This window comes from Symphalangus syndactylus, chromosome 10, assembly GCF_028878055.3.
Source record: "Symphalangus syndactylus isolate Jambi chromosome 10, NHGRI_mSymSyn1-v2.1_pri, whole genome shotgun sequence".
Classification (NCBI taxonomy): domain Eukaryota; kingdom Metazoa; phylum Chordata; class Mammalia; order Primates; family Hylobatidae; genus Symphalangus; species Symphalangus syndactylus.
In genome coordinates, this window is record NC_072432.2 from 105,126,102 (window position 1) to 105,139,813 (window position 13,712).

At 44.1% G+C, this 13,712-nt stretch overlaps 1 protein-coding gene and 1 long non-coding RNA gene across 2 annotated transcripts in view; one reads left to right on the plus strand and one right to left on the minus strand.

Annotated features, from left to right (window-relative positions):
- Positions 1–13,712, minus strand: part of BFSP2 (beaded filament structural protein 2) — a 76,045-nt gene continuing 62,333 nt past the window's right edge. The window contains exons 5-7 of the mRNA XM_055295399.2: positions 7,868–7,999; positions 2,254–2,474; positions 1–239 (exon numbers count right to left, since the gene is read on the minus strand). Coding sequence (XP_055151374.1) covers positions 236–239; positions 2,254–2,474; positions 7,868–7,999 — 357 coding nt within the window. The 3' untranslated portion in view covers positions 1–235. The remainder of the gene's footprint in view (positions 240–2,253; positions 2,475–7,867; positions 8,000–13,712) is intronic.
- LOC129491299 (uncharacterized) overlaps positions 12,896–13,712 on the plus strand; it is a 35,621-nt gene continuing 34,804 nt past the window's right edge. Inside the window, exon 1 of the long non-coding RNA XR_008660502.2 lies at positions 12,896–12,937. This is a non-coding gene — a long non-coding RNA (uncharacterized lncRNA). The remainder of the gene's footprint in view (positions 12,938–13,712) is intronic.

Here is a 13,712-nt window from a genome sequence, read left to right on the forward strand (position 1 = left end):
TGGACACTGCGCACAAAGCATTTATTTGAAGGAGGACAAGGGAGATTGCTCAAGCTACAGGCTACTCAGATTAAAGCAGAAGGATCCTCTCCACTTCCAGGAAGCTTTTCAGCTCAAGCCGAATTAACCAGGGAATCCAGCAGGAACTGGAGCTCAGGAGAAAGCTCCTCAAGCAACTTCATGGGTCAGCTGGTGAGGAAGGGTGTTTTCTTCATGAAAAGAGGAAGTTTCTCCATCAGCTGAAAGGAAACACATAGGAGTTAGAAGCAATGGGTGAGGAAAATCGGTCATTCTATCACAATAGGATCATGAGAAAGGGGGCCGTCTCATGAAAGAATTTGGCTTCTGGAACAAGATAGTTTTGGGTTTTAAATCATTACTCCGTGGTTATTTGCTGTGAGACCTCGGGCCATGACTTAAGCTCTCTGAGGCTTTGTTTCCTGTCTGTAAAACAGGGATCATGAGGTTGTCTTGGCAGGGTTTGGAGGATAAACGAAAATAATCAAGAGTCAGGTCTGCGTTGGCACTCTCTAAATGAATGTAGCACATAGATTGTTAAGAAGTAACTCAGTCTAACTCACTGCTCTTGCTGTTTGTTTAAACTGACTTTGTGTGTTTATTCAGATGCTCATAGGCATCTGAAAAAAAATACTTTGTTAGGAACATCTGGCTTTTATAATCAACAAAAATCAATTCAATAAAAGACAGTTGGAGAGGAGCTGGATGACATATTTTCCATTTTGAAAGCAGGGCGTGGTTAGGTTTCTTCCTTGAGGCTCTCCCGCCTTGTGAATAAAGAGAGGTTACACTGTTGGAGAGAGCAGGAGACCTGGGCTCCTGTCCCAGTGCTGTCTCCGCCTCCTGTGTGATCATGTGCAAATCTTTTTCCATTCTGGGTCTTTGTGTTCTCTCTTGAATCAGGAGGGGTTGGATGACACAATCACTAAGCTGTCCCTATTCCTTATTCAACATATGTCAGAGAAGGGGCCTTGGAGGGAAATAAGGAGGCATAGAACTATGATACAAAATAAGGGCCTGGGTTTCTGGAAAGAGTTGGCAAGGAAGCTAAGGCCCAAGGCTGATGTATATGCCTCCGGAATCCTTATCTATTAAAAAAAGAATGAGTGCAAGTGTGTGTGTGTGTAATTATGGCAGACTAACTCAACTCCTATTCCCAACCCCTTGCCTGCCTCCACTATGGAGTCTGGAAAAGCTAAAGAGTTGCTTTCTCAGCCTCCCTTGCAGATGGGTATGGCTAGTATAAGCAGGTTCTGGTCAAAGGAGATATAAGGGACAGTCCACTGCAAGCCTCAAAATGTCTTTCCTTCACTGATTAAAGGAGAGGGTCACTCAAGAAAAAGCCTTTTTTTTTTTTTTTTTTTTTCTGCTTCCTCTTCTCTCCCACTTCTGGCCAGGAATGAAGATGTGATGTTTGGATCTGTGGCTGGCATATGGTAACCATGGGGTGACAAAGATAAAGACAAAAAGCCAATGTTATCATAGTATGTTAAAGATGAAAAGAGCTTGAGTCCTTAATGAAATCTTTGAGCAGCCTAGATCACCTATTTCTGGGACTCTTAAATAAATGGTTTACACATCTTTGCTACTCAGAGTGTGATCTGTGGAGCAGCAGTATAGTCATCACTTGGGAGCTTGTTAGAAAGGAAGACTCTCAGACCCCACCTCAGACGTACTGAAGCAGAATCTGCATTTAAGAAAGATGCCCAGCTGGGGTGTCACGGCTCACACCTGTAATCCCAGCTATTCTGGAGGCTTAGGTGAGAGGATCACTTGAGCGCAGGGATTTGAGTCGAGACTAGCCTGGGCAACATACCGAGACGAGACCCTGTATCCAAAAAAAAAAAGATGCCCAGGGTTTTGAATGCACATTAGTTTCAGGAGCACTGGTTTATAGCCTCATTAATTAGGTTCTATTACAAGCAACTGAAACATTCCTAACACTTATTATGTACATCGTAGGTATACACATGTATGTGAATGTATGTGTGTATATATACATACATAAATATGCATATATATAGAAAATGTATTAGTATATGAATATATTATATATCTATTACTTGTATGTGAATAGGAAAGGAAGAACACAGCTAGGCTGTGGGAATGGGTGCCTATGTGAGTGGAAGTCTGGGGTGATTTCTTCTTAAATACTTCTACAGTGTTTGGAAAATAATTATTTTTAAAGCCATAAATATGCATCTCTTGGATAATTGACGCGGAAGCGAGGCTTACCCGCTCTCCTCCCTGTCCAGCAGGGCGTGGTAGGACGCCACGTCCTTCTGCAGCTGGCACTTGCGGGCCAGCAGATGCGCGCGCTCCTGTTGCTGCTGCTCCGCCTCCGCGCGGATTTCGCTGAGCTCCGCCTCCAGCCGGCCGACCACAGCGCCCAGGTTCTGGAGCTCCATGTCATGCCAGTGCTTGGCATCGTGCAAGGTGTTCTCCAGGCCTCGTTTCTACAAAAGAGCGAACCTGGTCCAAACCCGAGGACGACAGGCCGGGCCCTTGAAGAGGGAGGTGTGCAGAGCAGTGGCAGGGGCTGGACTATTCCCCTCGTGGCAGGGACTGGACTATTCCCCTCGTGGCAGGGACCTTGCCAGTGGGGACTGACGGGAGTTAGTGGCTCCGTGGGAAAAATAAGGAATCCCACTCAGGTCAGACTGTGGATTAGTCTGATTGAATGATCTTTTTGATGGGAGAGAAGGTGAGGGAGGTGAAAAAGAGAAGGAGAGAGGGAGGGAGAAAAGAAAGGGAGTGTGAGGAGAGAGAGGAGCGGGCAAGAGGGAGAGGGATAGAGAGAGACAAATGAGAGGCAGCTTGCAGGTGTTTCTTCAAAGAAATCTTGTTCTCTGGGGCTTTTTCTTCTGATTTCTTCACTCCCCAGGGGACCCCTTCTCCCTCTGCTGCTGAAACCCCATCCATCATTTGGCTAGAACACCATCTCCTCCAGCATTCTTTCCCAGATCACTGTCGTTAGAATGAATGTCTCTGGCCTTTATACACTCAGCATTTTCCCCTTTGGTGTTTTTGTAGCACATTTTTGCCCATCCCTTTTCCTCTGCCGTCCCTTCACTGTGGGCTTCCCAGTGCCCACCCTGAGCCCGCTTTTTTACCGAGGGGTGCATCCTGGGTCTATGTTGGTCTCCATCATACTCATGATTTGAACATACTCATGAGTCGTCTCCAGGCCACGTCCTGCGTTGGTAATTCCACCACCAATCTTTCCTTCAGTAGCTATGGACCTGCCACTGAACTTCTTACTGGAAATATATACTCAGACCTCACATCAAGCTGTCCAAAATGAAGCCACTGGCTGCCTCCTGAACCTGCTGGCCCCTCCTACTCTAAGCTTCAACTGGTGAACCCATGTGAGCTGGAAACTGGGGAAAGATGTGTTCCTGCTTTCCTTCCTTCTCTTCCTTCCAAATGCAACCATCACGACCTCCTGTATATTATGAGTCCTTCTTCTTGTATCTCTTGAGAAGTTTTCACATTCTGCAGCCACCATGGCCTGGGATCAGAAGCTTGTCACCTCTCACCTGTGGTACCCTCAGTGGCCTCTTAGCTCATCTCCCCACCTCTAGTTCCTCCTCTTCCTGAGTTCCACACACAAATAGCCACAGTACTCTGTCCAAAGCCCAAACCTAGGCCTATATCTCCTCTGCTTAAACTCCACTGATGGCTCCCCAGGGCCCCTGATGTGATGCACACAGCTGGCCCAGTATGTTTCCATCTTTATCACCACCCTACAGCAGCGTCAACACTTCCAGTCTTGGAGTTTATTTGGTCTGTGTTCTTTCCTCCACCTGCACCATGCTCCTCCATTCCTTCCAGCATCCTCACCTCACTCCTACTCATCCCCAAGTCCAAGCTCAGAGGTAACCTGCTCCAGGAAGCCTTCCTTGAAACTCCTCTGCCACTACCATCACCAAGCTGGGTTAGGAGGCCCTCTGTATTTCCATGGCTCCCCAAGCTCATGCATGCTCTTGAACTTATCACAGTGGGCTAAGCTTGCTTATGGGCACATCTCTTCCACCAGATGGTGAGACTTGGAAGACACCAAGTCTCTGTAGTCCCAGAACACAAGTCAGGGCCTGGCACAGAATAGGTTCTTGGTATTTGTAGATTGCCCTGGATGATAGCACTTGTATTATGGTTACACTTATTGCAATATCTATGTCTCCCCATTAGACTGGAAACTTCTTTCTTCTCATCTTCCCATGCACCATGTCCTGAAAACTACAGAGCTAATCAATAAACCCCTTTTAAAAACTGTATCTGTGTTTAACATTTTCCAATAGCTTTAACTATGGTTCACCTATACTTTAGCATCTGGCTTTTTAATATAACACACAAAAAACAAATATCTTCCTAAATTGGATTCAATTAAATTTTGATGAAACAAGGTTCTGTACTCTGCCCTCCAGGAGGAGACTTTTTACACCCTTATGACCACCGTGGATGAAATAGAAAATTCTGTCATGACACCATCTTGAATCATGACTGCTGTTAGCAGGGATCACCATATTACCTTATTTAAATCTTCTTAATTCCATAGGATTTGAGAATGTTGAGTCAGATTCTCATCTATCTGAGGCATATTTATAAGAGGCAAAATGTGATCACTAGAAAATAAATCTCGATCAGTATCTGATCTAGGGTTATTATTTAACTAATAGAATCTGAAAACCTTTCTATAGCAGTGAGGATGCAGAAATGGCCACCTTGACTTTGAGCATCATTTGTTCCAACCTCCCTGGATTTTCTCTCTTTGTTTATACGTGAAAGTACTTAACTTGTGACGAGTTGTTGTTGACACTGGGTTTGTAACATCTGTGATTTGGGAACACGCTTCACAGAATCACGGTTTGATCATCTGTCTATAGTTTTTGCTCCATCTTCTAGATGAGTTCTTCATGTGGCCTGAGGTTTTTACTTGGTGACTTAGGGCCCACTGCCAACAGGGCATTCATTGGAACCCCAGCCAAAGGTTATATGTGTCTTCCATCTCACCCTTAAAGTCCAAATCCAGCTTCCCCACCTAAGTCCCTGACATTCTGGCAGAAAGAGAGGATGCCTGGTTCTTCCAGAGACACTTGAGCTTGAGTGACTATGATCAGGCTACTGTTGCAGGCAAGTACATTGGCTCCGTCAGCCACACAGACAGCACCAGCAAACAAGCTGAGATTACAGAAGCACGCTTATTCTGCAGGTCTCTGGAGATTTGAAGGGACTTTCTGGGATTGCAAAATCCTCCAGAAAGTAAAATAGTGACCTTCTGTGACTTCTGGCCTTGAATTCCATTCCTGATTTGAGTTAACTGGACACAGAGTTCAGCAGGTCTCAAGCACCATTATTTATGCCTAGCTTCCAATGCAAATAGTGCCTTATTGGCAAAGGGGGCTGAAAGTCTCGCCAGCTTGGCTGTCTGAAGCTTATATAAGCTGTGGGGGCCTTGTGTGTGCACAGATCGCTCTGACAGAGCAACAGGAATGGCTGGATGAACTTCCTGTATCTGAAAACTGTATGAGAGTTCGTTACCTATTTTGTCCCAATCTGTGCTCCTCACCTTGGCTGCAAGGCCCCGTGACCAGAAGGATAATCTACCAGAACCAGCAGGGAACAGAGACAGCCTGTTCTGGGCTATGGGCGTAGACAGAATGGCACTACTCTGAAGTTTTCTGGTTGAGAGTGTAAATTATTTTTCCATTTTTTTTCCCAAGAGTTAGGACCGTGGGTTTAAGTGAGGTGACCAGGTGGCTGGTGATACCAACTCGGAGTTACTGTACTAGTAGCTATTATAGCAATTTTATATGACAATTAATAATAGATGGCATTTATTGACTGCTCACTAACTGCCTGGCACTGTGCTAAGGGCTTGACATACATTATCAAATTAATCATCTCCATGACGTTATGAGGTAAATTCTATTATGATCCTAAAGTGGCTCACACTTGCAATGGCAGCTACAACAATTATCTCCACTCCACAATCGCTTTCTCAATGTTAACTTGCCACTGTCTCATCAAGAAGTTGAATTTATTTCTCTCCCTGTTGAATCTAGGATAGTCTTGTGGCTGCTTTGACCACTAGAATGTGGTATAAGTGGTGTTCAGAGACTTTCAAGCCCAGGTGTTAAGAGGCCTGGTAGCTTCTGTGCTCACTCAGGTGCTATATCAGAAGTTTGACTATGTCAGGCTGTCATGATATGAGGAGGTCTAAGCTAGGTACACGGAGTGGTCACAGGGAGAGAGAAAAAGAGATGCACAATTCAGTCACCAGAGAAGCTAAATGAAGAAGCCATTTTTGGGTGTTCCAGCCCCAGCAGAGGCCACATGATACAGAGAAGAGTTATCCTTGCTGAATTCTGCCTAAATCACAGAATGAGAGAACAAGTGATTCACTGTTGTCTTAAGTTACTAAGACAGTAACTAGATATGATAGCCAAAATACATCCTCACTTTACAAGTGAGAAAATGAAACTCTGCTCATTCACATAGCTAGTGAGTGAGTAGAGCACCCACCATGAAGTCTACCTCCTGACTCCCACAGCAGGGGTGCTCCCTCCCATCTGCCCCTCCCTCACATTTATATCAGCTCCTCCACTGAAGCCACATTAACTCTTTGGAGGCAGGGACCATATCTAATCAGTTTTATGTCCCCAAAGCACTTGGTACAGTTCTAGGAACATAGCAAGTTCTCAAAATAATGCCAATAGTCAGAAGAGCATGCTCATGTGCATCCACACATTGGATCCCCCTAGAAACACTGAGAAGTGGGCTGGACTGTGACTATCATACCCATTTTGCAGAAGAGGAAATTGTGGTTCAGGGATTTGCCTATTTACCCAAGGGATAAATGGAGGAGCTGAGCCCTTCTGACTCTATTACTCTTGATTTTCCTCCCCTCAGATCCTCAGATCCTTTTCTTACACATGCTTGCACAGACCTACATCCTATCATGCGCCTCATTGACTCCAGGCCATCTCAGCTGCACAAGGATTACATGGACCAACCTTTGATTTGCACCAACAAAGCTGTAGTTGGAACAATGCAAATGACCTCCTGGAGGGGACATCTAAGAAAAGCTGTGTTGAATACCCAAATAGAACTTCAATCCATCCCAGAGATCAGAGGGTGGATTGCTTCATTATTAATACATTTTATTATTTTAATAATTATTTTAATCAATAATATGAATAATGAAAGAGACGTGCTTGCAAATCACAGTGAGTCTGAGAGCTTGCTAGATGTCTCAGGTTGGGTTCTCCAGAAGCAGCGCCTGAGTTAGGGATCCTGGAACTCGCGAATCATTAAGGAGTACTCTCAGGAAAAGGGGGAGTGAGGAAAGCAGGACAGGGCAGAGGAAGGCACTAAGCGAGGATGTGGTCTCTGGAATCTGGCTACAGCCTGGTCCTGTGGAGAGCTCTATAGCATGGAGCTAGCTCCCTGTTGAAGCAAGAGGGCTGGGCTTTTAAAGCCCCCTCTTGGTCACTGGCTGAGGGTTGGAGGGCAGGGCCTAACCTCCTGGGCCAGGTGTCCTCAATGTGGGTAAGGGCAGGTCTCTGGAGCAGTGGGGCAGCTGAAAAGGGGCGGCTGCAGATGTTAACAGTCAACATTTACAGCAGCAGCCTGGTAAGAGATATTTCGGTGGGGCACTACAGTGTCTATTGCACCTGCTGTGATTCAGTATCTGATGATCCTTGGGAGTCGGAAGACATTTCAGGCCTCAAAACTCACATGCTGTGAGATGGGAATCCCCTGGAAACTATGATCCATAATACTGGAATTTGACAGTAGAGAGTTAAAATTAGTACAGGGATGCCAGGTCTTTCCTTGGCCCACTTACCAGGGCACGTAAGGATTCTGTCTCAGCCTGGAGGCTCTGGACTTGGCATGAAGTGTTGTGTAACTCCACCCTGAGGGCAGCTGCCAGCTTCTCCTCCTGGGTCTGCGACAGGTGGGCCACCTCCGCCTGTTGCTGTGGAGAATCAGGTCTCAGTATGAGCGGTGATGATCAGGAGCTGAGCCCATCCTTCCTTCCCAGCCTTTCTAATCACCACTCCACTGCCTCTAACCAGAGGAAATACAGCTGTCACGTAGAAACATCTTTTTTTTTTTTTTTTTTGAGATGAAGTCTCGCTCTGTAGCCCAAGCTGGAGTGCAGTGGTGTGATCTCAGCTCACCACAACTTCCTCCTCCTGGGTTCAGGCGATTCTCCTGCCTCGAGTAGCTGGGTTCACAGGTGCCCACCACCACGCCCGGCTAATTTTTTTTTTTGATTTTTAGTAGAGACGGGGTTTCACCATGTTGGCCAGGCTGGTCTTGAACTCCTGACCTCAGGTAATCTGCCCACCTCGGCCTCCCAAAGTGCTAGGATTACAGGCGTGAGCCACCACACCTGGCTGGAAATGTCTTTTTTTTTAAACAGGTCCCTTCACCAACTTGTATACAAAGATGTATTTATTTTGAACATACGAAGCCTGCAAATGAAATACAATTCAAAAGATTTCCTACAGACTATATAGAAAGTCTCATTTTCTCCCGTGTCCTAATTATCCAGTTTTCTTGTTTCTAGTTTCTTATTCCTCTTTCCAGAAATAGTTTATATATTTATAAATAAATATGTATTTCCGCCCCCCCCCCCCGCTTTGGTACTTAATGTATCTTAGAAATTATTCTATGTCAGTATATATTAGGTTGGTGCAAAAGTGATTGCAGTTTTCGCCACTACTTTCAATGGCAGAGACAGCAATTAATTTTGCACCAACCTAATAGAAATTGAGTACATTCTTTTTAGCGGCTGCACAGTGTTGTCTTGTTTGGAAGGGCTGCAATGTATTTAGAAGTATCTGCTGGTTCACACTCAGATTGTTTCTAGTCTTTCTTTCCCTATTACAAACAATGGTGCAAAGAAAAAGCTTTGATCCCTTATTTTTCATACAAGAGCATGTCTTTGAGAAAGTAGTTCTTGTAGTAGAACTGCTGATTAGAAAGGGTATATGTTTTTAATTTTGGTGAATAGTGGCAAATTTCCCTTTGGAAAACTTGAAATCCGTTTCAACATCGTAAGACAGTGCCAGTTGTCCCATACCACCCTCAAACAAGGAGTTATCCAACTTGATCTCTGTCAATCTGATAGTCCCTGTTTCCTTGTGAAAACCATGTGTCTAGCCACAACTCTGACCCAGACAAAGGGAAGCTCTGTGTTTTTAACTTCTCCCCAGAGCAAGATGGACAGAGTCTGATCCCTCTCCATATATTCAGGGGAGCAGGTCACTGTAACTCCTCTTTTCTGGGGAAAAGATGAAAAATGAGAGATCATCCCCATTGTCTTCGATGCAGTCTGATGGAACGTCTCCTAGCCAAGAACGTAGGAGGGAAAAAACTCTACTTTCCTAGGTTACGGTTTTCTGGAATTACCATTTTTACCACATATGAATATTTATTTACAGAACAGTCCAAAGACAGTCCAATCTAATGGACTGGCTAGAAACCCCAAGTCAAGGCTGGGTGCGGTGGCTCACGCCTGTAATCCCAGCACTTTGGGAGGCCGAGGTAGGTGGATCACCTGAGGTCAGGAGTTCAAGACCAGACTGACCAATATGGTGAAAACCCGTCTCTACTAAAAATACAGAAACTAGCCAGGCATGGTGGTAGCGTGAGCCTGTAGTCCCAGCTACTCGGGAGGCTGAGACAGAGAATTCTTGATCCCAGTAGGCGGAGGTTGCAGTGAGCCGAGATGGCACCAGTGCACTCCAGCCTGGGTGACAGTGAGACTCCGTCTCAAAAAGAAAAAAAGAAAAAAAAAGAAACCCCAAGTCAAGAGGCTCATAGCTCAGAAGTAGCATCTCCAATTCTTACTGTTTGGTCTTTACAGAGCCCAAAGAATGATCATTAAAGGCTTTGAAGCTGCTGAAGGAGAACAGAAGCCTTGGACCCAGCTCTGACTGGTTAGCCAACAGCTTGTGTCCCTAAGCCATCATTCAGCCTCTCAGAGTCTCAGTTTCTGCCCATGGAACACAGACCACAATGAATGGAGAATGATACTCATAATCATATAATGACTCCCTCCTGCGGTCACTGTGAGGCTTCCAGCAGATTAAGCATACTGAAGCCTTTAGAATCTTAAAAGCATGAAAACACTGGCTGTATATATTTTCCAAATGCAAAAAGTAATAGTGGCCAACAAATAACTTTTGTTATTTAATAGTTAAATAACAAAGTGGTAATAGTTAAATGCTACTACGAAGAGTTAAATATTTAGTAACAGTTAAATAGTAATAGTTAAATACTACTAATAATAACAAATATGTATTAGGCACTTATTCTGTGCCAAGCATATTGTTAACAGTTTTAATCGATTATCTAATTTAATCTTTACAACCCTACAAAGGAGATGTCATTATTATCCTCATAGGAAACTGAGGCACAGGGAGATTGAGTTATTTGCTCAAGATTATATGGCCAATAAGAGACAGAAACAGGATTCCAGCCCAGCAGCAGACCCAGAGATGTGCTCTCAACCAGTATTTAATGCTGTCATCTCTACCAGTCTACCAATTTAAGATCCCTAAAATTGGAGGTATCTTCCCCAAACTCAGGTGGATCATTTTGAAGTATACTCCTTATCTTCCAAGTTCTTATGATCAGTACCCCAGTTTTTCTCCCCTCTTTGGGGTTGGGGTCCTGGCCAGGTGGGCTGTGTAGGTAGGTGGGAGGCAGGAGGTGGGGCATCCTGGAAGGCAAATAGAGTCAGACAATGTAGCTACAGAGGGTGGCAGGGAGCAGTAGTGAGCTAGAACTGGCTCCTAACAGCTCACGGGAGCTGATTTTTAAATTTTCAGGAATGTTGTAACTTGACTGTTAAACACAGCCATCATTAGAAATTAAATTATATTATTACTGGTAACCGTAAAAGAGGTAGCTAATAGGTAGCCAGTCAGACATGAACAGGGCGGGAGAGGCACCCCCACAACCAAATGAGAATGTCAGATGACCATCAGGTGATGGTCAGGTGGTTGTTAACAGTCTCTCTAAAATAATAACTTGTCACAGCTGGCAGGGAAAAGCAGTCTCCCTAAAGATAGAAAAAACCTGAAACTGGTGATCAGCAACTTCCTGATAAGATCTCAGGAGCTGGGCAAGTGAGCTCAAGCATGCACACTAAGAGGCAAAATGGCAGAGTTAAACTGGTGTATGACCTCCTAGGGGCATTTAGCTGGTAAGAGAAGAATGCCTCAAATGAGCATGTGTACAACTCCAGTAAACACACTGCGCATGCTCCCCTCCAAAGTGCTAGCAGGCCATCACACATGCGGACACCCCGCCCCAAGGGAGGAACCAGCGGAGAAGGGACGAAAGATCCCAGAAGCATGCCAACGTATAAATCCCCAAGTTGAAAGGTCAAATTGTGTACTTGTCTTTCAAGTTGCCTGCTTGGCCCTCTTCCAAGTGTATTTCCTTCCTTTTGTTTCTGCTCTAGAGTTTTTTGTTTTGTTTTGAGATGAAGTCTTGCTCTTGTCCCCCAGGCTGGAGTGCGATGGCGCGATCTCAGCTCACCGCAACCTCTGCCTCCCAGGTTCAAGCGATTCTCCTGCCTCAGCCTCCCGAGTAGCTGGGATTACAGGCGCCTGACACCATGCCCGGCTAATTTTTGTATTTTTAGTAGAGATGGGATTTCTCCATGTTGGCCAGGCTGGTCTTGAACTCCTGACCTCAGTTGATCCACTGGCTTCAGCTTCCCAAAGTGCTGGGATTACAGGCGTGAGCCACTGCACCCAGTCTCTGCTCTAGAGTTTTTAAATAAACTTTCACTCCTGTTCTAAAACTTGCCTCAGTCTCTTCTTCTGCTTTATGCCCTTCAGTTGAATTCTTTCTTCTGAGGAGGCAAGAATTGAGGTTGCTTCAGACCCCCTACAGATTTGCCACCGGTAACAAATAACATGAGTGACTTTTTGCTTAATCAGAAATTAGTAATCAAGCATTTTTTGTAGTCTGATTTTGTGATGCTATTGTTGGTGATAGAATTATAAAAAATGGTTGGTGAATTTTCCAAGAAATAGCAAGTCATGCTGAAGTTATAGGTGTAATTGAAATAGAGTATTTTGTCTTAAAATTTGTGTTATTTCTAAAATTATATATAAAAAAATCAATGGAAATTGTTACATTACCCTTAAGCAGTATTGTGAATTTGATTGGCACATATATACATATACATACATTTCACCCAGAAAGCAGTTGTGAAACATTTACCATCACTCCATGGGGAAGAGCCAGGGAAGGAATGGAGGCAAGTTTCAAAGCCTTGGTGGGCAGGTCTAGTGTAAAGCTGCTGGCCAAGGCTATAGCCACAGTCCCTCACATGATTTGTCCCCTCTCAATCCAGTGAGTGGCTTCCGTGATATTTACTGGTCTCTTGGCTGAAACACTGTGTCTTAGTTTCATTAGCAAAAATACTGTATTTAGCTGTTTCTCAAATGTTCTTGGACCACTGACATGGTTTTTCACACTATCTTAATATTCATGCTATTTTTATTTAAACCAATTCACTCTTTCTTTACAAATAAACGTGTTTAAAATGGAAACTGTAGGCTAGTTATCTGTAAACTGTAGGTTAGTTTAAAATGGAAACTGTAGGTTAAATGCACATCAGCATCACCTTAGGATCTTGTGAAAATGTGGGCTCTGATGCAGGGGATCCTGAGTACAGCTCAGAAATCTGCACTCCCAGGTGATGCCTGGTCCATGGAAGCAAAATTCTAGATCGCTACAGAAACCAATGAAACAGTATCCCTTGCAGTGGGTAGAGGATAACTAAAAAATTAATAAAGTTATAACAAACCACTGTTATTAAATTCCAGCTACCATTGACTGCCAAGCTGCTAAGCCCTGAGGCCTGCTTTCTCTTTGTGGAAAGGTGAGATAAATAAGTACAACAGAGGTGTTAAAGACCTCCCAACACTGAACAAAGACTTTCTTCTAGTTTAAGATTGAAAGAGCAAAAGAATGTAATTTGATCACTACAAGTTTTAATGTCACTGTGTTCCTTCTCAAATCATCTCACCACAAGAGGTACTTCCCACTTAATTGCTTTAACTCACCTAAAGTAACCACTACTAAAAGTAATTCACCTAAAAGTATTATACATTTTTATCCAATGGCTTTTTAGATTTGTGCTTTCTGGTTATTATAACTCTGTTTCTGTTTCCATTTCAACCCTGTGCCTCCAGATTTCTTCTCATAGACCAGATAGTAGATGTGTCATCTAGCCCCTGAGGATAGGAAGGTGGGGCTGTGTTTTGTTGCCCAGTGCAGTTGTTAGGGTGTGTGATGAAATTCAAATATGTTGATCCCTAGGCTTTGAAACTGCACAGGACCTGAGCCACCCATGTTCGCACTACAGCTGCGTAGGAGTGCAATTACTTCTGGGGCAGGAGAGCATGTCGACATTTTGAAACATAATAAAGATTTTCAAATTTCAAAAATTTCAAATTAAATTAGCATGTTTTTGCACATGAAGGATGTAAGAAGAGAAAAGCAATGTGTTCTGAGTGAGTAATAAATATTTGAAGGCCTGACTCTTGAAGATACAAATGGGGACTGGGAAAAAGGAAAAGAACCATCTCCAAGTCCAAGCCTGACCCACTTTGCTGATTAGGATGGCTATTCCTAAAAACACCCTTGGCAATGAC